Here is a 27,244-nt window from a genome sequence, read left to right as displayed (position 1 = left end):
GAAACTACCATCAGAGTGAACAGGCAACCTAAAGAATTGGAGAAAATTTTTGCAATCTACTCATCTGACAAAGGGCTAATTTCCAGAACCTACAAAGAACTCAAACAAATTTACAAGAAAAATACAAACAACCCCATCAAAAAGTAGGCAAAGGATATGAACAGACACTTCTCAAAAGAAGATATTTATGCAGCCAACAGACACATGAAAAAATGCTCATCATCACTCACCATCAGAGGAATGCAAATCAAAACCACAATGAGATACCATCTCACACCCATTAGAATGGCAATCATTAAAAAGGCAGGAAACAACAGGTGCTGGTGAGGATGTGGAGAAACAGAAACACTTTTACACTGTTGGTGGGACTGTAAACTAGTTAAACCATTGTGGAAAACAGTGTGGCGATTCCTCAAGGATCCAGAACTAGAAATACCATTTGACCCAGCCATCCCATTACTGGGTATATACCCAAAGGATAATAAATCATGCTGCTATAAAGACACATGCACACGTATGTTTATTGCAGCACTATTCACAATAGCAAAGACTTGGAATCAACCCAGATGTCCATCAATAGCAGAGTGGATTAAGAAAATGTGGCACATACACACCATGAAACACTATGCAGCCATAAGAATGGATGAGTTCATGTCCTTTGTAGGGACATGGATGTAGCTGGTAACCATCATTCTCAGGAAACTATCGCAAGAACTGAAAACCAAATAGCGCATGTTCTCACTCATAGCTGCGAATTGAAAAATGAGATCACTTGGACACAGGAAGGGAAACATCACACACTGGGGCCTATTGTGGGGAGGGGGATGGGGGGAGGGATAACATTAGGAGATATACCTAATGTAAATGACAAGTTAATGGGTGTAGCACACCAACATGGCACATTTATACACATGTAACAAACCTGCACGTTGTGCACATGTACCCTAGAACATAAAGTATAATAAAAAAAATTTAAAAATTAAAAAATAATCATACACTTTGACACTTCTGAGCCCTCTGGTCAATACTAAATGAAATTGCAAAGTGATAAAAAAGAAAAGGGGGGGGGGAATGCACCACTGCAAACTTTAAATTAAAAAATCAAGGAAGACAAATTACATTAGGGCATCTTTTTGCTTTTTAATGTGATACTCAAGAATGCTAGTCACCCTAAAATAGCCATAACTAGATAATCAAGATTACAACAGGAAACTGAGCATAAATTGCTATGGCAGGAAACTGATTAGTTCAGCAAAGAGACAGGATGCTTCTTGTCTCTACTGTTATCTGAGTTAATTGTATGCCTCCTCCATGGGCCAACTGCTCTGAGATAAAGAATTGTAAAGTTGCCTCACGAAAGCAAACTGAAGTACAACTAATAATAAATGCAGGGCTAAAACAAAGCACATCTGAAATTGCAAGGATGATGAAATCAGTCAGCAAACATGAGAGCGGGGAGGAAAAGGCAATCTTACAGTATTATGTAAAACATTACCATGAGCTACAGAATATTAAGTTCTACATAATGTGCTTATAATAAAAGGAATATTCTCAAAATCAGTAGTAGGCATGATTTGGAAGAGGGCTTCCTTAAGATACTTTTTTTTTCTATGAAACCTGAACAATCTAAATTGGATTGCTTGAAATGTGTAGAATGATGCCCCCCAACCAACATGTCCATATCTTAATTACCTGGTACTGTGAATATGTTATCTTGATGGCAAAAGGGATTTTGCAGAAGTGATTAAGGTTCAGGATCTTGAGATGAGAGATGATCCTGGATTATCTAGGTGCGTCCAATCTAATCCCATGGTTCCTTAAAACCGGAGGACCTTTCCCAGCTGGGTTCAGAGTTACAGGGAGATGTGACCACAGAAAAACAGGTCGAAAAGATGCAACACATCTGGCTTTGCAGATGGGGAAAGGGCGGTATGAGGCAAAGAATGTGAGTAGCCTATAGAAGCTGGAAAAGGCAAAGGAATGGCTTCTTCCCTAGAGCATTCAGAAAGAAACGCATCCCTGCCAACACCTTTTAGTCCAGGTAAACCCAGTGAGACTCATGTGAAAGCTGTGATTAGACAGCTGTTAAATAATAAATTTGTGTTGTTTTTAATCAACACGTGTGGAAATTTGTTACAGCAGCAATAGATAACTGATATACACCCATATTCTTTCACAGGCTTTATACAAACACACAAAAATGACACAAACTGAAACTCCTCGTCATTACTCAAAAAGTAGCAGTTTAGCAGACAATTGTGCATGACTAATCTCTGAACAAATATTTTTCAGTAGCAAACAGAGAAGGTCCTGAAATGGCAGACCCTTCAAAGAGGAAATGAATAATTTAATGAGCACTTAAAAAACTGACAAATTATCAGCTCCTCTCAATGAACCCAAAATAAAACATCAATTTTCTTGAATTTCTCTTGCACTTGAAGGAAAATACACTTTATCCGAACTACCTCCCCTATTTTTCTCTCCCCCTCTTCCCACAAACCTGATTTTAAAGTGCTTTTTAGATGAATTTTTTAAATAAATATTTACTGACCTGCACGTTTTCTAGAATTTATTATAGTAGTGAAGACAAAATTCATTTTGCAAACTGAAACTTCGCTGTTATTGAGTAACATGGCATTTATTCACATTTCAGACCTTACTTTACATCTTTCTAATTTTTTTTAAGTAGAGTTGCAAATCCTTCTTACTCACCACTTTGCAGCAAAGGGGCCAAAACCACCACATCAAACCGATCCCCAGGAGTAGCAGTAACACCAAAATAACAATGATGGCTGCGATCCCATTAGACTGAAGTAGGCAAAAAACAAAAACAAAGCAGTCAGCACAGCTTATGGTCAAATTCCAAATGTATATATATTTTAAGGAAACACCAGAAAATAATGCGGAAAGTATAATGTCAAACTAGATTTTAACCACATTATTTTAATTTCTTGAAATTCTACAAATTTATCTTCTATTTAATATATATTATGTTTTATGTTATGTTGTTGTGACAGACAATAATAAACACAAACTTTCTCAAAATTCTGCAGACTCTTTACAAATATATCTGAAAGGAATGTAAGAAAAAATCACTAATCAGGATTAGACTGGTCCCTATCTTTCATGTAAGGATTATCTTGGTTCAAAGTATAAATATCCATAGGCAGAATTTAGGTAGAATCCTCCAGACTTTTTGATGGTGAAACACAATTAATTGCACGTAGTTAAATAATAAGATGAATATTTAAAAAATTATCAAGTAGATGACAAACCAACAATGGTTTCCCAACAATGGTTGGGAAATGGTATATACACATCAATGCAAGAATGTAATCTCATGCATTCATATATCAGATGTTCTCTCACTGCAGCTGAAATATGACCTACACAAAAACCACAGTGGTGTTCTTTCCCTTCCTAACTACTGAGCTCCTCCAGCCTTAAGGCACCTACTCTGGGATCTGTTCTTAAACCCTTTCATATAAAAACAACCTACTCATTTTACAGGATTCATATTAAGTCACTTCATGGAAGTCTTCCTTGGACCCTTTGACTATAAATGCCCCTTTGATTAAACAACTCATATTTCTCTATACTTTAATCTTTAGTGCTTATTACAATGCAATGCAATCAATTAATTATGAATTTTGTGATTGTTTAATTTATATTTTCTACCATGATTTATTGTAAGCTCTAGGAAGTCAGGGGCTACATCTAGCCCACTTAGCACTGTATAGCCCATGTCTGGCATTTAAAAACTACTCACTGAGGCCAGGCAGGATGGCTCACGCCTGTAATCCCAGCACTTTGGGAGGCCAAGGAAGGCAGATCATGAGGTCAGGACTTCGAGAATAGCCTGGCCAACATGGTGAAACCCCATCTCTACTAAAAATATAAAAATTAGCTGGGCGTGGTGGCGGGCACCTGTAATCCCAGCTACTAAGGAGACTGAAGCAGGAGAACTGCTTGAACCTGAGAGGTGGAGGTTGCCGTGAGCTGAGACTGCACCACTGCACTCCAGCCTGAGAGACAGAGTGAAAGAAAGAAAAGAAAAGAAAAGAAAAGAAAAGAAAAGAAAAGAAAAGAAAAGAAAAGAAAAGAAAAGAAAAGAAAAGAAAACTACTCACTGAGAGAATGAACTCTAAAGAAAAAAGACAGCAAAAGACATGGATACAAAGAAGAATGTTTACTGAACTTTCACTGTAGAGATAGTTTCCAAGGGAATAAGAGATATCTCCCAAATGCCTAATCTCTAGGATCCTCAGTAATAATGTTTTATTTTGTGTGTGTGTGTGTTTTTTAAGAGAAAAAAAACAGGGAAGAAAAGAAAAAGAGCAAAAGAGAAAGATTAATACTAATACTTTATAGAAATTTTCAGACAAATACCTAAGTAGCCTGTTCTTAGAAAGAACATTCCAAAGTGCATCTTTCTTTACAAAATTCTAAATATTCATGAATAAATCATGCTACCATCCACAGGCATAAACACATTAAGCTCTAAAATCTAGGCAAACAAGAATATAACAGAAAAAGGATGTCATAGAAACGTATGGAAAACTGTGGTACCCTATGGGAGAAATATTGTCAAATGTATAAATCTTGATCTCACCTTCAAAAATATGGTCTTATGCAAGACAGCCTCTAACTTGACTGTCCATGTACAGAAGGAATACATTTCTCACCAGGCCTTTCCCACATGAGGATCCAGTCACAGCACTCATAGAAATGGCACACCATTTGGCTGTGCTATGCAACTTTCAAAAGGGCTCTATGAACATTTGGTTTCCCCTTTTCTTAGAATTCACACCCGTGTTCAGAAATAAGGACATGCAACTAGAGGCCATGAAACTGCTAAAAATTTAGTGGTGAGTTTGTTTCTTCTATGCATGTGCCAAGAACAGGAAAATCAGAAAATTGCACTGACAGAACATAAAGTAGATGGGCTAGCCCTGATAGATACTTAAATTTTTTTATTTTTCCCTTAAAAAAATGCCTTCATTAGTAGCACTGACAAAATATTATGCACCTCCAGATACAAATATACGTTATTACAATATTATCATATCAACTGATTCCAAAGACTTGTCTTAAAAAAATTAAAAATTGCCAGGCGCAGTGGATCACTCCTGTAATCCCAGGGCTTTGGAAGGCTGAGGTGGGTGGATCACAAGGTCAGAAGATCGAGACTATCCTGGCTAACACGGTGAAACCCCATCTCTACTAAAAATACAAAAAATTAGCCAGGCGTGGTGGTGGGCACCTGTATTTCCAGCTACTCCGGAGGCTGAGGCAGGAGAATGGCGTGAACCCGGGAGGCGGAGGTTGCTGTAAGCCGAGATCGCACCACTGTACTCCAGCCTGGGCAACAGAGGGAGACTCCCTCTCAAAATAAATAAATAAATAAATAATAAAAATAAATTATGCATTTTCTAAAGACCTACAGATCTAGTATACATTTAAGTCAAGCATGATGGGAAAAGGGTCAGGGGAAGCAAAAAAGGCCCCCTGGTCTTGCTATCTGTCTATCTATCTATCTGATGATTATTTCATTTACTGGATTCCTTCTGAAATATTTAATATCAGGAATTAGGAAACTATGGCACAAGGGGCAAATCCAGCCAATCTATTTTGTAAGACTCCAGCAAGCTAAGAACATTTCTACCTTGTTCAAGAAAAGTGACATTAAGTCTAAATATTTATTAGAACTTTCTGAGTTCTAAAGAGAGGCATGCCTATGTCAAACTGAGAAGCTTCCAGTTTCGCTCATGATACAGATCTATGTGTAATCAAATCTAGTTTCATACTCTTCTTCATCTGACTCTTAAGTCCATAGTTTGCAATACGGTATCTGGTTACAAGACTGAATTCTGTGTGTTCCACCTTTCCCCCATATGTTTATAAAGTTTTGTGCAAAATGAAACTGTTTTTCTTTCATGACTAACATCTTTCTTGCTCTGATAGTGGCTCTGGCTATCAAAACAAACACAATGGGAGAGCCGGAATTTGTACCCAGTTAACTGAGCTGATGTCTGGGATGGGTGTATTCAGGGCCCGTGTCATCTGCATCTAATTTCCTTTTCTTCACTAAAAGCCAGTTATACAATAAAAAACTTTATTCTGCCAAATATAACTAAAATTCTAGCGAAGAGAATCATAGAGGTATAAAAATAAATCAGGGTGACTCCTGCCCTTGCAACATAACTATGGGAAAGAGGAATCACTGGAAAGTTTCAAAAGAGCGTTAGTTGTTATTGCTGCAATCTATCTAGAAAATAGCGAATTCGCAGCAGCCACATTAGAATGAAACAGACACAGAACAGAGAAAATGGGTCTTCACAATTTTGTTTCATGAATTTAGAGTTAGGGAAAGAAAATAGAGTCATGAAACAGATGATTATTTCATTTACTGGATTCTTTCTGGAATATTTGGTATCAGGAATTAGGAAACTACGGCACAAGGGTCAAATCCAGCCAATCTATTTGGTAAGACCCCAGCGAGCTAATAACTTTTTTTTTTTTACAATATTACATAAAGCTGAAAAAAATCAAAAGAAGAATATGTTACAAGAAATTCCAATGTCAGTGTACATAGTTTTATTGAACACAGCCATTTGTTTACATAATGTCTATAGCTGCTTTTGCACTACAATGGTAGAGTTAAGTAGTTGTGACAGAGACCATATGGCCCCCAAAGCCTTAAGTATGTGTTTACTATCTGGCCTTCTACAGGAAAAATTTGCCAACTCTTGTCCTATATAAATCAATGTAGAATCTGGTTTAAAATGGCAGATTGTGGAAGTGTTCAGTCAGGGGGTGAGGGAGACAGACGTGGGTTCAATTCTCAATTCTAGCATTTATCAGACTGCAAAACTGGGCAAGTAACAACCTTTCACAGCCTCCAGGCTTCAAGTATCCCTTTTGCAGGGACAGTAAGGACTGAAATCACCTGATGTTACACTCATCAAACCATGTACCTCTTTGAGGGGTGGGGCCACATAAGAAGAAGCACCTTCTAATGTATTTGGATAAATGTGCACTGAATATTGGAGGTATCTTCCTGTTCCCCAGTTTTCTCATCTGTAAAATTAACATAATCTGAACAGCCTCCTCTTGGATTGTGAGTGTTAAATGAAGCCATAAAGGATTTAGCACATATACAGCAGTGCTGAGCACAGCTCAGCAAACAGGTTCTTGGTATTGTTATTGCAAAAGAGTCTGAAGATCAGTGATTTCAAGAGAAAAAAAAGGACATCTTTCCATTATTATTATTATTATTATTTTTTTTTTTTTTTTTTTTTTTTTTTTTTTTTGAGACGGAGTCTCACTCTGTCGCCGAGGCTGGAGTGCAGTGGCGCGATCTCAGCTGACTGCAAGTTCCGCCTACCGGGTTCACGCCATTCTCCTGCCTCAGCCTCCGGAGTAGCTGAGATTACAGGCGTCCACCACCTCACCCGGCTAATTTTTTTTGTTGTTGTTGTTTTTTAGTAGAGATAGGGTTTCACCATGTTAGCCAGGATGATCTCGACCTCCTGACTTCGTGATCCGCCTGTCTCGGCCTCCCAAAGTGCTGGGATTACAGGCTTGAGCCACTGCGCCCGGCCTCCATTATGTTTTAAAAAGCAGAGATCCATTTTAAAGATCTTTTGAGGAGAGATGAAGATAAAGGATTGTCTAAATACAAACCCCCCTCAGACTCTAATCTTAAATCTCTTAAATCTAAAACTTAGTTTCCCCATTTTAAACTAGATATATGGTTACTTTCAATCATTCATTTACTGAATAATTTTGGAGCACTTGCTCCGTGTAAGGACAGTCGGGCAATGAGCACAGCACAAGCCCTGCCATCAACATCTCAAGGCTAGTAAGAAAGGCCCAGAAGCAAACAGGAACTCACAGCTCAGTTCCTAAGGGTCTTAACAGGACTGAGCCCTGGATGTTCCTGAAGCAGACAGAGGAGCTTCTTTATTTGTGGGATTTTAACAAGGACTAATCAATGACTAGAATAATAGTGTTTTACTTTGTTTGGCTTTCAAATGCCTGAGCAAGTAAAAAGCATTATCCTCACAATGAGCAATATCACTAACTGCATTTCACCTGTTCACGATATGCAAATATGACCGAAAGACTAAATATTATTTAAATCCAAGGTCCAGGTATTTATCATAATATTACCCACTATACTTTTCTATTTTCAATAGATATTCCATGCACAAATCAGCAGGTGCATCTCATCAGCGCAAGTCTCATTTTTCATATCTATGAAATGGTAATATTACTCCCACAGGCAACAGGTATTTGAGGTTAAATACGAAGCAATGGTTAAATCTAAGGAGAAAAAATAATTATCCTATAATTACTGTCAACATGAAAAAGTGAATGACAGTATTTATTAGCCTGTAATAACTAGAGGAATAATAAAAGTCACAGGGAAGAGAAGGCTTCAAGTCACCAGCCTTGGCAGACACAGGGAGATCACTGGTGACCCCTCGGACTTTTTCTCAGCCCTGGCTCACCTTGGCCTCTCCCAGGCACTTACTGGTGCCCTCTCTTCACCTTGGAATTCTAACTTCCTTTGTGTTCTTCATTCGGTGTCTGGTCTTCCCACGTCTTGAGCAGTTCTTTCTCTTATTTCTTCACTTACTCTATTGACCAAGACAGCCTTACCTATTCATTCAGTTTGATTAAACTTTAAACTTCAATCAAATCAGGTTTCTTCTGACTGTGGGTCTTGGATCTCCCTTTTCTTTAAGAATCTACTTTTAAAAATTTGTGACCGGGTGCATTGGCTCACGCCTGTGATCCCAGCACTTTGGGAGGCCAAGGCAGACAAATCACGAGGTCAGGAGATTGAGACCATCCTGGCCAACATGGTTAAACCCCGTCTCTACTAAAAATACAAAAATTAACTGGGCGTGGTGGCACACACCTGTAATCCCAGCTATTCGGGAGGCTGAGGCAGGAGAATTGCTTGAACTCAGGAGGTGGAGATTGCAGTGAGCCGAGCTCGCGCCACTGCACTCCAGCCTAGCAACAGAGCAAGACTCCGTCTCAAAAAAATAAATAAATAAATAAATAAATAAATAAATAAATAAATAAAAACTTGTAATCACAAAATATTTCTCTACCTTTTGAAAGGCATTTATTATTATTATTATTTTTATTTATTTATTTTTTTTTTGAGACGGAGTCTCGCTCTGTCGCCCAGGCTGGAGTGCAGGTGGCCGGATCTCAGCTCACTGCAAGCTCCGCCTCCCAGGTTTACACCATTCTCGTGCCTCAGCCTCCCGAGTAGCTGGGACTACAGGCGCCGCCACCTCGCCCGGCTAGTTTTTTGTATTTTTAGTAGAGACGGGGTTTCACCGTGTTAGCCAGGATGGTCTCGATCTCCTGACCTCGTGATCCGCCCGTCTCGGCCTCCCAAAGTGAAAGGTATTTAAATCTCCTTTGAGCAGTTTTACAGACCCTGTAAGACTCTCTTTCTCAAGGCCCTGGGAGCCACTCCTTTGACATCATCAAGGGAGATAGTGCCCCTATCACATGGTCTCTGTAGAAGGGGAGAAACCTAATATCAGTGATGCTTTGCTCCAAGTTTTGCCACTACCTCCTATTAGGAAAGTAGGAGAAAGTTTACTTTTCCTTTAGGTAAGGTCAATTAGCAGATACTGGTGGCCTATAATTCCCACCGTCCCAGCTTTGAAAATTCTCCAAATTTTTGTTTGATCACAGTTAAATTCAATCACCCTTCCCTCTTGCAACAGTCTTGAATAAGGTCTTCCTTGCCTGTTTAATTTTGTCCAGTGCATTTTTTTCTTTGACTCTATGTATGCCTCCCCACTTCAAAATGACATTGACTCTAAATTCTCCCATTTTCCCCTCCCCTTCCTACAACCTCAGCAAAAGTAAAACTTAAATTTTTACTTCCAGTACTGATCACTCACTGAGATGTGAAACTAGAGCTACAAGTACCCGCTTGACACTGCCAACCTCACTTACAGAACATGTCTACAGTGAAAATTCTTCCCATCTCCAGATTCACCTCTCGCTTTGGATGTTTCCGATGGCAGCATCATTCTTCCAGCCCACGAGATTCAATATTTTGGAATCAAACATTCCCCCATAACCACCAGTAAGTCACTTTATAATATGTATTTCTTCATTAATACAATTTACATGGCTATTTCTAGGACTATTTCTACCACCATCAGTCAATTTAGAAACTAAAGTTTTATGCCTATATTCTAGCATTTGCTTCCTAAAAGCTTTTTCTGTGCCTTGTTTTTCTTTTCCTGTCCTGTCTCTTACATGTCACTACTAATTTAATCTTCCTAAAATAGTATGTTTCACCATTACATGTGTGTCCAAAGCCCTTTAAAACCATATTATTATTTATTGGAGTCAGACCTTGTGATTTCTCAAGCCAATAAAACCTGAAAAAAAGCTTCTCACATAGGCTTGCCAGCTAATAATTCTGCCAAATAACAGCATACAAGGAAAAAGAGAAAAGAAGAGAAGAAGCAGGAGGAGGGAGAGGAATATGAGGAAGGAAGAAGAAAGGACTGAAGGAATAGGGAGGTGGGAGAAAAGAAAGAAGGAAGTATGGAATGAGGGAGGGAGGGAGGGACAGATGGAGGGAGGGAAGGAAGGAAGGGATAAAGAAAGGAGGGAGAGGTCGGTCCTGACAAATTAAGTATATTTCCTCAATCAAAGGATATTTTAAAATTAAAATGGGACAAAGAACAATTTCAAAATAAAATAAATCTAATAATATGAAAAATATAATCCATTTTCTTTCCTTTTTTCATTTCAGCACCGTAGAATTTGGGAATCACAGCCTGTAGGATGAACTCTAAATTCAATTCAGTTTTTTAGGTTGTTGATAATCTGGTCTAATTTTTCTATTTCCAATCATTTCTTCCGCTTATTTCTACTCCAGTCAAATGCATCTCCTCTCAATTTTGTCAACACATTCCCACCCCATTTGCTCTTTCTCTATAATATGCTCCCTGTCCTCTTTCTTTGCTGACATCCTAGTCTCCCTTCAAGGCCCTGTCTGAATTAGTTCCTCCACACCCATAAAACCTTTCTCTGGTACTCTTTCCCTTCTTGCTCTAAGTTCCTGGAAGCCATTATTTCCCGTAAATATTATGTGGAATTTTGTTGCCTAATTTATTCCATCAATTTATCAACAACTAACAGCTCCAAAGTTTGTACATACAATCCAGACCTCTCTCAGAACTCCAGACCTGACATATCCAGGGGCCTGACATTTCCACTGCGATGTCCAATAGACATCTCTCGTTCAACTTCACCACAACTGAACTCCTCGTTGTTCAGAAACTGCTGTGCCTGAAGACAATTCATCCTTCTGTTTGGCAAAACCACAGTTGCTTTTGCATAAACCTAATAGTTGCTCAGGCAAAAACACTTGGAACTATTCTTAATTTCTTTCTTTCTCTCATATCCTACATGTCTAGGGATCCCATGGACTTCCCCTGTGAAATATATTCTAATTCAACCCTTTCTCACCATCTCCAGTTTGATCACCCCAGTAGGGCCATCCTCCCCTGGGTGGGGAAGGATTCCTGCATTGCTGAAATGGCCACAGAATTGGGCTTGATGTTTCCACGTTTGCTGCCATTCGCAAAGTCTGTTTTCATACAGCTGCCAGAGTGATCCTTTCAAAACAGTGAATCAAATCATGTCACCTTCCAAGGTCTTCCTGTTTCACTCAGAAGAAAAGCTCAGGTCCTGACAATGACTATATACCCTACAAGATCTGCCCTTTTCCTGCCACTCTCTCCTCCTTATCCAGAGGCTCCCACTCTCCCTCACTACTTTCACTCCAGCACACTGGCTGGTTGCTCTTCTTGAAACTTGCCAGAGACTTGTCACCTCAGGCTTTGCTCTAGCTGCTCCCTCTGTGTGCAGGACTCTTCCTTTAGATGGTCTGCAGGGCTCACTCCTTTACCTTCAAGTCTTTGCTCAAAGCCTTCCTTCTTAGTGAGAATCACCTTGACCCTTTCTTGACTTTTACAGCTTGCTCCTTTCCCCTCACTTCATCACTGACACACCAATGATCCTTTTTCTGAAATATCCCCACTCTTAAACCATCTTGAGTCATATCACCCTCACTCAGGAACAAGACCTAGAAAGTGTTCCTTAAAGCACACAACCTATACATCCCAGATGAGTCATTTAGCTTCAGCATCCTTGCATGTGAAAATCATGCATTGTTATAGGATAGGAACAAAGACCTGTTTTCCTGCTTGCATGGAAGAAAGGAAGAAAAAGACAGTTTGGAGGTGTAGAATAGGAAGACGGATGAGGAAGGAATGCCATTTCAGTGAGCTAAACACTGAGAAACTACAAACCACAAATATTTGTAATTTCAACCACATCCTGAGGGACCAGAAAACCAGCAAACTGCAACATCCACAAAACCTACAAAATGCAGCAGGCGCTAGAAATGGGAGAAAAAAAAAAAAATCCCTCCTCAAAAAGCACAAACACAAAAACAAAAAACCTAGCTATTTTCAATATAGAAGTAGGTGTTGGCAAAGACTTATCCAAGGAGTTAAAAAGTGACCCAAGGGTCCATAAGATATTCCTTTTACCTGAAGCATTGTCTTACAATGAGAAATACAACTACCTCTATACAAATAACATTGAATTGTTTTTGTTTTGTTTTGTTTTGTTTTGTTTTCTGTTGGAAGGGTGTCTCCTGAATTAGTAGATCAAAATACAAAACCATGAAACCGTGAGATGTGAGAAAATGTTTAGACTTAGGATTTTGGTCTTTTGGAGGGCAGGAATTTTTCTTTTTTTTGCTTTGATTTATATATATTTTACAAAATATACTCAGAAATAATAACCACGTGGTTAGTCCTGTTTAATGCTTCCTGTTTCTATGTTCAATAATATAATATTGAAACTTTCTATAAATCCACAAAATTAAAGGAAGAAAATGTGTACTGAATGGAGTTTATGTTTCAAAATACTGCATTTAGGCAATGCAAATCAGTAATCTCAAAATACACATTTGATGTGGTTACGAACTAAGATAGTATCAAGCTGTCAAAATCAACCTTCTTATTCAGAAAGCACCAATATTTTAAATGAACAAAATAATAAAGTCACATATTAAGATACAATAATTTGATTTCAAACCATGATAAATGTCTTAGATACTGGAATCTAACCTGGAATCTATAGAAAGCATAATTTCTATATTTAATGTTTTAAGAAAAAAAGTGCTTCATTTGCAAATTATTCTCTTACCTTATCTTGATTTTAAATATGCCTTTTGAATTCTATAAATATCAAAATCAAATGTATACTACCTTAAAGTTCCTATGAAAGGGAGCTCAACATAAAAAAAAGCAATGTCACCCAAAACAAATTCTATACAAAATTTTTCCTTATAGTGGTCTCCAATGTTATTGTTTGCATCTCCTTTATCGTAGTCTGCAACAGCACCAAGGTCCACAGATTACTTTCTGGATGGAATTAATTTTAAAAGATAATCTTTATGCAAACTTTTACTTACACATTCTGTGGCTGTGACAATTAATGAGCCTGAGATGACAGATTTTCCTCCATTAAAGCTCACTGAAACATCAAGAGTTCTGAAAAAGAAATGAAGAAACAATAATTTTATATACAATTAAAACCAGAGGAGTAGGAGATTTTTATTTCCTTACATAATTCAAAACCAGCCAGAAAACATACTTAAAGAGTAAGGGTCTTGAACTCCTGACCTCAGGTGATCCACCCACCTTGGCCTTCCAAAGTCCTGGGATTACAGGCATGAGCCACCACGCCTGGCATGGCCAACATGGTGAAACCCTGTCTCTAGTGAAAATACAAAAATTAGCCGGGTGTGGTGGCAGGTGCCTGTAATCTCAGCTACTCAGGAAGCCGAGGCAGAAGAATTGCTGGAACTTGGGAGGCAGAGGTTGCAGTAAACCGAGATCATGCCATTGCACTCCAGCCTGGGCCAACAACAGTGAGACTCGGTTTCCAGAAAAAAAAGAAAAAGAGTAAGAGTCACAGCTTTTGGTAAATTATGCCAGCTTTTTTCTTCCTTAGTTCTAGTCTTTACTTATTAGTAAGGCAAACCTATTAAGTGGTTTAATTGTTTCTTTACAAAGTAGTAACAGAAATACACACATTAAGAAATTTCTCAATCCAGAAAAATGCCGAGGTTGTTTCAGATTCACAAAAACCTACAAAGAAAGAAAAGCTTTAGATCCCATTTAGCCTATTTTCCTGTCTCTAGGTATTACTACTAAGAATATAAAACTGGAAGCAATAAACCAGTCAAAAATAAAATATAAAGAAAGGGAATATGAAAGACAGCGACAAAGAAAAGAAAGAAGAGAGAAGGATTTATTTGCAGGTATTTGTTGTAGATGGTCCCAAGATATTAAACTATCCCAACGAAGGTACAAAGAAGAGATAATAATTTTTGTTCCTAGCTAATAAATATTATAGTTAAAATATAGTTCTTATTTTGCAAATATTCTAAAACAAGTAATAATCATTAAAATTTCATTAATTTAGATTGATTATTTGGGATTAGGTAGCCTAGAGTTAGTAACTTTTTATTTAAAAAAATGACTAAAACAAGATATATCAAAGGAGAAAAAAATGACAAGAGCGTTTGTACGGAAAGAGCTCTTTTCCAAAACAGTTTACAAAGGATATTATCATATGATTGGTTTGCAAACAAATCAAAGCCATCCATCCATAGGCCAAGCATGGTGGCTCACGCCTATAGTCCCAACACTTTGGAAGGCTGAGGTGGGAGGATTGCATGAACCCAGGAGTTTGAGACCAGACTCGGCAACAGTGAGATGCCCATCTCTACAAAAAAATAAAAATAAAAATAATTAGCCGGGCATGGTGGCATGTGCCTATAGACCCAACTACTCAGGAGGCTGTGGCAGGAGGATCGCTTGAGCCTGGGAGGTTGAGGCTGCAGTCATCTCTGATTGAGCCACTGCACTCCAGCATCAGCAACGCAGCAAGACTCTGTCAAAAAAAAAAAAAAAAAAAGCAAAAGCAAAAACAAAAACAAAAAACAAACTCCCAGAAACAATCTCAAGCTGTTGACAGAAAGGGGAGATGAGAAATATTATTCATTTCTTACCATGTGCCAAATGCTATCCTAGGCATTTTATGGGCATTATCTATTTTAACCCTTCACAATAGCCCTTGAAGTAAATAGTAGTTTCACAGTTTTACAGGTGGGGGGCAGGAGGCACAGAAATGTTAATTACTTTACCCAAAGTAACAAAGCTAGGATTCTAAGTTTGAACTCTTTCCATCATACCAGAGAGGCTTGATTAAATGATGAAATCGAAGTCCTTAATGTGTTTCTTTTCTCAATGTGCTATTTGGTTTGGATTCATACAATAAAGCTACTGGGAAGGATATTCCTGGCAAAGTTAAAGCTAAATTCAATCAAAATACAGAAATACTTTTATTAAAACATTTCTTTGTAAAGTATGTACTTCAAAGCACGTTGTTTAAAAAGATGGTTTAGCTAGGCTGGGCGCGATGGCTCACGTCTGTAATCCCAGCACTTTGAGAGGCTGAGGCGGGTGGATCACGAGGTCAGGAGATTGAGACCATCCTGGCTAACACGGTGAAAACCCGTCTCTACTAAAAATACAAAAATCAGCCGGGAGTGGTGGCTCGTGCCTGTAATCCCAGCTACTCGGGAGGCTGAGGCAGGAGAATCACTTGAACCTGGGAGGCAGAGGTTGCGGTGAGCCGAAATCATGCCACTGCACTCCAGCCTGGGCAACAGAGCGAGACTCTATCTCAAAAAAAAAAAAAAAAATGGTTTAGCTAAATCCAGAAAATAATGAGAATTCTGGATATTTACATCTAATTAACTGTACTTTTGAACTATTCCAACACAGAAGGCCAAGTGGCATATTAAGAAAGAAAACTTAAACCTAATTGCTCATTCTGAAGAAATGACTGCCTTGTTTTGTTTTTTTAATGACTAAGCATAATCAAATAAAACATTGTCTTCCCTAGTTCTTAATTCCTCTACTTTAAAGCATGTGGCCGGAATCATCTGACATGTTGGCATGGTTTTATTTTTTTGGAAAGATAATTTTGATTCATAATAATATGTTATTCTTGCAGGTTACCTTACTGATTCAACTTTAAGGGATCAGTAGACGTTGACTAAAGTTGTTTATAATCAGACAGTTAAAATTCACCAGAAACAAACAAGTTCTCTAATGAAGGAAACATTCAAACTTTTAATGCTTAACAAAATGAAATGAGAACAGAAGATATAATTTTAAAACAAAGTTTACTCTTTCCTATAGTAGAAATGCATGCTGATATGATCTTGTAACCGACCAAAATAACTGCATTCTCTGAAAATCTCAGTCTAGTATAATGTGGCTGGTGTAAAAAAAAAAAAAAAAAAAAAAAAAAAAAAAAAAAAAACTGAGTTAAGTCTCCACAGATACAGAAATCCACTTGATGATATATGATGTATGGAACTGAAACAAGAATATCTTCCTCTTTCTGAGAGTAGTAGTAGCAGCGTGATCAAAATGTAACCATAAACACCACTCACAATTACAGGCAATTGTTGATTTCTTACTAAGAACCAGGCACATTAATTCATCTTCTCATTTAATTCTCACAGCAACCTACTGAGGTCAGCACTAGCATCATCTCCATTTTGTAAATGAAGAAACAAGCTTAAAAAGGTAACTTGCCCAAATATTGGACTTCACTGACTCTGTACTCAAAATGCTTTCACTTCTACAATACACTACTTTAATCCTCCACATATATTTTAGGGTCTTATATTTACATTTCTCTCATTAACATGAATTTCAGTTGAATCTTCCAGCCTTTTACTACATTCACATATTTCTCATGGTTAACTAGAATGGCATTTACTATATGCTAAAGCAATATATTTATTTGTGAATATATATATTTATGAATGTGTGTGTATAGATATATGTATGTTTTCTGTGAAAATTTTTCAGAAGCTTTGCAAATATGAAAAACATAGTTACATCAGCTTCTAAACTTTGCTGCTTCTTTTAGAAAAACATTTTTGAAATTATTGGGATGGTATTGGCACCATCATTAAGCTAGTGCCTTTGCCCAAAGCTATGCTACTCCTCTTCTGGCACAGGTTGAGAAAACCACCCCCTATAATCCAAACCAAATTCTGTGAGCTTTCTTTGCCTCAAGACTCAATTATACATATTTAATGTTTTCTGTCATATTTTCTGTCATTTCTGTTACCATCTATGGATTGTTATTCCTACTCTTACATAACTTCTACTTCTGGTTAGTATGTTTCTGACAGTGGAAACCATACTCTCAGTTACAGAGGCTTTCTTTTGGGCCAAAATGTATTAAAACAACATTGTGTTTACTTAGTTGCAAACATATATGGGAAGCAAGAGAGTAGTTCATTTTTATTTGCCCCAAGGATCTAATAATATTGAAAAAGGGGATTTGGGCGACTCTGGAGTCCTGAGTTTGAACCCTCATCACTCCATTTTTAATCTTCCATTTCTCGATGTGTAAAATGGGGAGAATTGTACCTATTTCAAAGTTGTTTTGAGGAAAAGAGCTTGGTAAAATAATATACATAAAATATACAAACAACGCCTGGGACACAACAAGCACTACATAAATTACTGTTAACACCTTGATATTTGTCTAATGGATTGTTTAGAATATCAAGGTACTTTTTAATAAACGTTTTAGATCCGAGCTAAGAAGCAATGTATATAGCAGCAATAAAATCATTATGTGATACCTTTTGTTTAATTTAATAAATTTCTATTCTGCTTACTGCCATATAAAAATATTGTAAGCTAAATTATTTTAAAAATGCCTACTATATAATGTCAGGAAGTTTCATGTAAAAATTTTTTTCAATGCTATATTCTTCCTGTTATAAAATATGACCTTGATTAAATCCAACATTATAGCTATGTTGAGCTCTGTGCTTAAACCTCAGGCCTAAAATCACACTCCAAATTGGTTTAGGAATATTTGCCAGTAAAATCACTCAATCAGTCACTTATTTTATTACTAGCTAATTAAACAAGTACTTATTAATTGATTATAGTAGCAATGATAATTGGACTGTATTGGTAAAAGGGCTGCTGGAACAAATAATACAAATTACAATGTAAATAAAAGGAAGCCCCATAAACAATTACAAAAGAATGTGATATTAATAAAATAGATCTAAGCACAGGGGTTCTAGAGGGTCATGTGGGAGATACAACAGACTTGGCCTTGGCATGAGAGCATTAGCAAAGTTTTCCTGCAGGAAGTCAATGACAGGATGAAGCTTAAAGAATGATCAGAAGTTAGGAAAAGAGATTAGAAAGGAGTCCATGCAGATGGAGCACTCCGACAGGGTGGAAGGCAAGAATGGGACAGGGACAGAACAGTCAAAGAAGTAAAAGTGATTCAGTACTCCAGTAACAAAAGAGGGTGAGAGTAAGAATGAAATGGCTCCAGGTTGAAAAAGGGAGCAGAGGAAAGATCATTGAGTCCCTGGATGCCATCTTTAGACATCTGGAATTCGTCTTAAGAGTTTTAAGATTGGTAGAAATATAGTTAGAATTGTGTTTTACAAATGTCATTCTTGTTACAGTATAAGGCAGGTGTCTGAAGAATAAATTTCAAAAGTAGAAAGACCAGTTAAGAAAGTCTCAGTGTACTTGAAATAAGTACCAAAGTAGAATTGAACTAAAATAGTGACAATGAGGTTAGTGTGAAAACAAAAACTGAGATATATTAGAAGTCAGAATAAAAAGGACATGGACATTTATTGGATGTAGGAGGTGAGGAAGAAGAAAAAAGGATGACCTCAAAGTTTCTGTCTTACACAAGTAGGTGGGCAGTCTTGCATAGGGAACACAGAAGGAGCAAGTTTGAACAGAAGGATGTGAGTTTAATTTGGGACCTCCAAGTTTATGGTGCCTACAGAAAATCCAAGTGACTTTGTAGACATTTGAATAGTAGACATTTGGACAGCAGACTTAAAGCTAATAAAAAGATCTTGCCAGGAAATTTGGAGCTCATCAGGAAGAAAAAGGGAGACATAGAAAGGGTAAGTTTATAAGTCAAGTATCCTCAACCATGATAAAAACTGAGGGGACACTGGGCACTGTGACTCACACCTGTAATCCCAACATTTTGGGAGGCCAAGGTGGGTGGCTGACTTGAGCCCAGGAGTTTGAGACCAGCCTGGGAAACATGGTAAAACCCTGTCTATACAAAAAGTACAGAAAATTAGCAGGGCATAGTGGTACATGCCTGTGGCCCCAGCTACTCGGGAGGCTGAGGTAGGAGGATCACCTAAGCCAGGGAGGCCCAAAGTGCAGTGAGTCAGATCACGCCACTGCACTCCAGCCTGGGTGACAGTGAGACTCCATCTCAAAGAAAAAAAAAAAAAACACTGACAGTTAAGAGACTGTAAAAAGAAAAGTAGTCTAAAGAGATATCTGAGGAGAAAGAGGAGAAACAGCTAGGGTGAGAATATGAAGTCACAAAAGACAAGGGAAAACCTTCTGAGACAAGAGTGGTACCTGGTGCAGATAATACAGGGAGGTAAGGGAAGATAATGCTGGGAAATGGCAACTCTTTCAACTTAATTTTCTATAAATTGTTTCTACATTGTTTAATATTTCTTACAAATATCTTAATCCATGCTTTGCTCCACCATTAAAATATGTTTTTTCAAAGTAGGATAGAAGAAAGCTTAACAATTTAATGTAACAAAAAGATTGACTAAAGTACACTTTCATGTCAACTGACAATTAATTGTAATAAAATTAAATTCAAATGTACTAAAGTCATTCCACATGAGAAATTATTAAATAGTACTATGATATATAGTTAAGTAAATAAAACTCACTGAGTCCTAATAGTCACATACTTGTATTCAATGTCTAAAGATGCATGACTGTTCCAAAACAGGAGAATGGCTCAGTGCCATATGTCAAAGCTACTCTGATCTGAGAAATGTTATACTCCATGAATTATGATTGACATTTCAATCCACAGTAACCTATTTGCAAAGTATTCATTTGCTTCTGACTTTATGCATATCCAATAAAAGATTGTTATTTTATGATCCATTAAAAAGGATGAAAAAATTAAATAAAATTGTGAAAGACATTTGCTGGAAGTAATAAATGATTTACCTTCAATTTGCATATACTGAAAATTAAACTGGCAACTACTCAAAAAGTTATTACAATTATGGTGACTCAAGATATTTTGAAATCAAGTGCTACTATTTAATGCTCTGCAGTGCTTTTTAAATGATAGTTTTATGTATGATAAAGATTTTAAGTTGGAAGATAAGATTCCATATTCATCAATAGTTTAAAGGCACTTCAGTCTACTAATGAATTTATATGTAAATTAATGTTTTGACTAAGGATACTTTTTTAAAAGTGGCTAAAAGATTTTTGAATTAAATGACTTATTTTAGTACATCTCAATATGTGTATATAGGTAAAACAAAAATTGCAGTTAGCAAGATTTCTAGATTTCAGAAGGAAAAAGCTATATTCAGAGATTTACTGGACATCACAGGAAAGCTGTATTATAATTGTTCTGAATACTGCACTAAAAATAAGCGCTTACTATTTGCTGTGTGTTTTTTAAATAATATTCTGAAAAGACACTTAAAAAACAATCATCCAGTCAATTTAGTGCCTAAATCAATCAAATCTAGCGCATTTTATCCAAAAATTTCAAGTGCCTTAGTGATATGGTGTGGCTGTGTGTCCCGACCCAAATCTCATTCTTGAATTGTAATTCCCATATGGAGGAAACTGATAGGAGGTGTTTGGGTTATGGGGGTGGTTCCCACTATCCTGTTGTCATGATGGTGGGCAAGTCTCACCAGATCTGATGGTTTTAAAGTGGCAGTTTTTCCTGTGCTTGCACTTCTCTCTCCTGCACCATTTGAAAAAGGTCCTTGCTTCCCCTTAGCCTTCTGCCATAACTAAGTTTCCTCAGGCTTCCCCAGTCATGTAAAACTGTGAGTCAATTAAACTTCTTTCCTTTATACATTACTGAGTCTCTGCAGTTCTTTATAGCAGTGTAAGAATGGACTAATACATTTAGTAATAATGAAAAGCTTTGATAATATAAAATTTAGAAGCAGATATGTAAGAGGATTTAAGTACCTATTTCAGGAATATCCTCTATATCCTCATATAGGTGTCCATCTTATGATCCAAACATCTACCAAATAATTCTAAATTTTGGAAAGTTCTTCTTTATTTTGATCTGAAATTTGCTTCCCCTTAACTCCCACCCTTTTTCCTCCTGTACCGATAAAGACTAAGTCAAATCTGTCTGTTATGTGACAGATCTTCCAATGTCTTGAGAGTTAATGCATCACATCTGAATAGTATTTTTTTCAATATTTTAAATTGTATCCATTTAACATTTCCATATGTGGTGACATCTTATTAGCCACCCCTCCATGTGTTCATGTGTTAAAAGACATTTCCAGAACTGTATATAATACTTAGGATGAAGAGGCAATGCAGATTAGGTGAACTTATCACATTGATAGATATAATCTGAAAACTGCACCATGTGAAGGAAAAGAGAAATGTTCCACCAAGGAAGTGTGGGGTAGAGAAACAGAGAAAGCCTTTTGCTTTACCCCATATCATCATGATTCTAATGTTTATATTCAAATAAAGACATAACTAATGTCTTACTATCCATGATTTTTCAAAAAAATAAAATCTCATTCCTTACAAGAAGCAAAAGGAATAATGTGTGGTTGTATCACCTGCTACTAACATAAGAGAATTAGGGATTGTATAGACACACATACACTTACAGATGTAAGTATGCTTTTGGAAAGAACAGAAACTATAGTAACGGCAGAATTTATCTAACCAAGAAAGAGAAATAGAGTTAATCAATTTTATTCCAGGAAAAATAGATTGGGCTTAACACAGAAAAAGAAAGTTGAAGAAAATAAAAGATTCTATTACGAAGCCAGGCTCTAACCTCAACTCTGCTACACTGTTCATCTCGATGATCCTTCAGTTTTCCTTGAAATTTTCCACATACAGTGATGTCCCACCACTTCTTACTCAAAACACTCTGTCAAGTGTCTTCCCACACTGCCTTTTAAGAGAACTAATACTATCAGTTTCATCTGATTTAGATATTTATTTCATATTTGCCAGAAGATTGTGGCCAATGTTTTTGAAAGCACATTTAACTATACCATATGCCTCCTTAAATCATCTCCCTCAAACAAACTGTAGGATAAGACTCCAGTTCATTCTGTTCTGTTTTTCTTTCTTCACAATGTGTTTATGTATATTTACCCAATTTGTTCTGTTCTTCTTGCCAAATTGCAGGTTTGAGATCTCAACTATTGCAGAACAGCTGTGCTATTGTTGATATCTCACAGAACAAGGGTCAGAGAATAAACCCATGTTGCAAATACTTGTAATACTTGCACATTAAACTGTGAGGCTAGTGCCCTGGATTAGGGAACATCCAAAGAATGTCAGAGAATGCATCCTATTCAAACCTAAGGAAGACAGTTTGGCACAAAGGAACCACTTTTAGAAATAAATTCCTAAATAATCTGCAGATTTTTCTTGGTAAAACAGTTTGTTTAATCATAAACCATTTTAAAAGTAAACTATGTTCAACAAAAGAAATAGAAAACAACAACCTCACTACTATGACCATTCTTTCTGTTTAAATACTAGGAGTTTGTTCGTCTTAGCCTAAATATCTGTATCAAATAAATAAATTTAATAAATACAAATCTCTGTATTTATCAGACAGGTCTATCAAAAAGAAGTTATTGAAAGACCCACTGAACAATGCCCAAAATGATATACCTGGATAGGATTTGCCCAGATAACTTTAACTTTCATTTACTCCATAACATTAAATTCCAAATGACGACCTATGTCCTAGCTACTCGGCTACAGTCTTAGTCCTCGATCTCCCACACGCTCTTTTAAACCAAAATCCACAAGACTTAAGTTTTTACAAGAATAATCCTCAAGCAAAGTGCAATTCATGAAATAACATAAAGAAAAGAAAAGAACAGAGAGAGCAGGCTAATGAGATGAGGCACATGCCCATGGATGCAGCTCTGAGACTGTGCATCTGGCTTTGAGGCTCTCCGTCTAGGGTTACTTCACCAGCATGTTGTTAATTATTTAAGTGAGAGAATGAGGGGAACTATCACCACATCTGTCACCCTCACACAGGAAAAACCTTCATTCATTGTTGGGCCAGATGTGTTTATCTGAAACATAGACTAACTAGCTACTTAATGGGTTTGAATCCTTAGCCAAAAGCTAATTAGGCAAACATATTAAGCATCAGTCACCTTACAAGGCTAAACTGTTTCAATTGCGTTGATTTCAATCCAATCTCATAAGAGAGCTCATCACCTACTAAAGTGTCTGAAGAAAATTCAAGGCACAGGAAAGGTCTAAATTACTTGCAACATATTAAGTAAAATAAATAATGATGTCCCCAAATACCCAGTACATTAACAAATAAAATCTAAAGCTTTGCTTCAATAGTATCATGTACCTGGTCCAGGAAAGAAAGGCAAAAGTAATTCTTTTAGACACATCTCTGTCCCAGAACATTCTCAGTTTGCTTGTAGGTGAAATATTAATGTCAAAATCTAAATGAATGATGATTTGTCATGTCTGATATTTATTATGCTATGTGTGATTTAAAAATGTATCTCCTGGGTATTTAACCTTATCTACAAATAATTAAAGTTTATCACTAGCCTCGATGGTATTCTCTTCAAAAGAAGACTGTGCCCAAAGGCAAATTCTAGAGAAAACAAAATCAGTGCCTGGGATAAAAAAGGCATAATGCATTTTATAACTACTTCAGAGAAGAAAGTAAGTTACTTTCCTTACCTAGTCACTATTATTTAAAATAGGTTTTTTTTTTTTGTTTTTTGTTTTTTGTTTTTTTGCTGCTTTAAATAGTATGGCCCCCAAAATAAAATTCTGACCATTTTCCTCCATCCTGGTACAGGTACCTGATCCCAGCAATCAAATGACCTCTTTCAGATCTTTATGTTAACTGGCAAACAAAAATATTTGAGAAAAATTCATTCATCCTTTTATCCACCAAACATTTAGTAAATCTACTATGAATCGGACATTGTGTTAAGTGCTAGTAATACAACAAGAAGCAAGATAAAACATGTTCCAGCAGGAAGTAGAAACATAATAACAGACAAACAACTGGCTTTGGAGAAAAAATAAAACATGAAAAAGGGACTCAAAAGAGAAAGATTGCATGATTAAATAGATTGATCAGAAAAGGGTTTACTGAGAAGGTGACATTTGAACTAGACTTAAAGAAAGAGTTTATGTGCTCCATTGACATACAGTGTTGGTAAATCATAAGTTAGGATTTTTTTGTTTTACTTAGACTAAGTTCACATATACAGTTCTAGATTAGGGAAGGAGCAATCCAAGCAGAGGCAACAAGAAGTATAAAAGTGCAGGAGCAGGAGTGCGCAGATGTGGTCAAGAACAGCAAAGAGGCCAGTGTGACCATAACTGAGTAGAAACAGCAAATAGAAGATGAAGTCTGAAAGGGAGTGAGAGACAAGACCCTGTAGAACCTGGTATAGTATTACACTAATTAGACTTTTACTCCGAGTGGGGTAAAGAACTCATCACCAAGAATCTTAAGTGAAGAGATGACATAAACTGACCTGTTTTAACAAGATCACTCTTGTGAAGGACGGAAACAGAAAGATCAGTTGAGAGACTAATAATCTAAGCAAGAGATAACAGTTACTTTATCTAGAATGGTAGCAGTAGAGATAGAAAGCAGAGATTGGATTTTGGATAAATTTTGAAATTAGAGCTGAGAAGATTTGTTGATAGACTGGGTCTAAGATAGAGAAAGAAATCAATAATGACTCAAAAGATTTTTACCTGAACAACAAAAATGATGAAGCTGCCAATGGCTAAAATGGAAAATACAGTTTGGGAGATAGATTGGGGAAGTAATCAGGAGGACCAACCTGGAATTACAGATTCAATAAAACAAGACTAAACTTTAAGTCAACAGATGCATCATGGCTAATACAGACACGATTACTCAGAAAGCCATCGAGTCCTATGGTGTGCTTGGGGTTAAGATGACTCCACAAGAAACTGACTTGCCTCAAATTCCAATGTCAATTTAATTTACCTATGGCTAAATTATTACATGATACAGAAAATGAATAATACTCTTGGTTTTGTAAGCTATCTTGTGCAGCTTCTTTGAAACTATTTAAAATAGAAAGCTGATACTGTTCCAATTTACTTGCATGACCAAAAGTGATGTACGATAGATATCTTGAATACTTAAGTATCCACAAAAGATAAATGTTCAAGTCAGCTTAAAAATGCTAGAATGATTTTCTTAGTTTCCACAGAGGAAAATATAATCTTCAGTCTCTAAATACTAATCCAGATTTTGGATTGTGGCCTTGTATATGTAATTTCTCCCTGCTTTCAGTATCAGATCTATATAAAGAGATCCTAGAAGACTGTATGCTATTAACTATCTTAAACATGCTCTACTGTTGGGCTAGAGAATATTTGAACTATTTGTAATCATTTGCTTCATCATAGAACCGAAAAAAAAAATCACAAATGGGGACACTAAATTACCAGTAGAATTTTTTGTGTATAAACAATTCAAATAAGACTCCTTCATCAAAACTAAACATATTTTTCTTTTTAGCAGATATCGTGGTTTTTTGGCCACACAAAAGAAGATGAGAAGATAGATCTTAACGGAAATGGAACACAAAGCACAAGTTAATACAAATGTACAAGCATTTCCTAGTGCAAGGTGTGCCTTTTTTTAGCCATGTTCTTGATGCTCTTTAATAGCAATATTTATTAAATACTATAGTAATTATTGAAAATCTCACTTTTGAACTGTGTGTGTGTACCTGTGTGTGTGTTTAAAATAACGTTTATGGCTCTGATTATTTATAGGTTCTAATAATAGTTCTCAAATCCATCCAGATAAATATGCATAGAGCCTTTTTAATCAGTATTGAAGAAACTAGATAAAACACATTTTAGCATTTTCAACCTACTAAGAGTATAGCTGAAGTACTAACTTACTTTCCTAGTACTAAGTGGCTTGCCCAAGGCTTACTTTTTAATGCTCTGTATATCGAAAAAAAGATAGAATAAAATGACCAGTGTATATGTCACCATTTTTTAATAAGTTTTTACTAAAAATGTTATAAAATGGTTTTAAATTAAGTACTTACTCTCCAGCTTTATTCAGGATAGGTGCAGGACAAAGCATAGAATTCAACTGTACACTTACTGGTTTTACACCTAGAAAATAAAATGCCACTGAATTAAAAAAGGGTTTTTATGCATCTCACACAGTTTCATTAATAATATGAACAGCATGCTTCAATCAGAGTTCAAATGTGGAATACTAGATATATTAACATAAAACAACCTAAAGAAAGAGAAGTAAAAGGGAATGAAAAATGGAAAGAAAGATTATATGCTCTGTTGACATATAGTTCTGGTAAATCATAAGTTAGGATTATTTTGACTTAGACTAAGTTCACATACCATTCTAGATACTATAAAATATATTTTATCTTAAATTTTTTAAATATCTCAGATTTGTTTAAATAAATGCTCTGTGTTATTTTAAAGGCACACTTTGGAAAAGATGAAGGAAGATGAAAGTTAGATGTCCAAAGGAAAATGAACTTATTTCACAAGTTTAATAAAACATTTGTGTCTACAGTAAATAAATGCATTTTATAAAGTCGCATACTTAAATCGCCCTTGTAACTTTAATAAAATACAAGAAAAATGATTTAGATTAGAAATATGCAGAAAAGTTACTTAGTCAAATTGATCCTTCTAGAATCTAAAAGAGGAAAATACCAATTTCATTTATTTGAGGATTTACTTTAACAAACTTAATCTTATGTAGCTAAATATGAAATACATTTATTTTATAATGAACTCAAATACGCAATCAAAAGGAGCTAGGCTAAGCTAATGCTTAGATACAAATGACTACTGAATAAAAATAAAATAATTTGTCCTACTCAATTGTGGAACCTACTATGAAGAGAGTTTGTAAATTTTTCGCCTTACTAAAATTGTGATCTTAATAGAAAAGAGAG

The 27,244-nt window shown here is 36.3% G+C and overlaps 1 protein-coding gene across 2 annotated transcripts in view; it reads right to left on the bottom strand.

The window, feature by feature from the left end:
- Nucleotides 1-27,244, bottom strand: part of ANTXR2 (ANTXR cell adhesion molecule 2) — a 157,445-nt gene that overhangs the window by 89,171 nt on the left and 41,030 nt on the right. For both annotated transcript variants that reach the window (XM_030916282.1, XM_010354122.2), the window contains exons 10-12: nucleotides 26,357-26,426; nucleotides 13,550-13,628; nucleotides 2,713-2,808 (exon numbers count right to left, since the gene is read on the bottom strand). In XM_030916282.1, the coding sequence (XP_030772142.1) occupies nucleotides 2,713-2,808; nucleotides 13,550-13,628; nucleotides 26,357-26,426 (245 nt within the window). The remainder of the gene's footprint in view (nucleotides 1-2,712; nucleotides 2,809-13,549; nucleotides 13,629-26,356; nucleotides 26,427-27,244) is intronic.

This window comes from Rhinopithecus roxellana, chromosome 2 (assembly GCF_007565055.1).
Source record: "Rhinopithecus roxellana isolate Shanxi Qingling chromosome 2, ASM756505v1, whole genome shotgun sequence".
In the NCBI taxonomy this organism is placed as follows: domain Eukaryota; kingdom Metazoa; phylum Chordata; class Mammalia; order Primates; family Cercopithecidae; genus Rhinopithecus; species Rhinopithecus roxellana.
The sequence above is the reverse complement of the archived record's forward strand: the minus strand, read 5'-3'. Positions and strand labels throughout refer to the sequence as shown.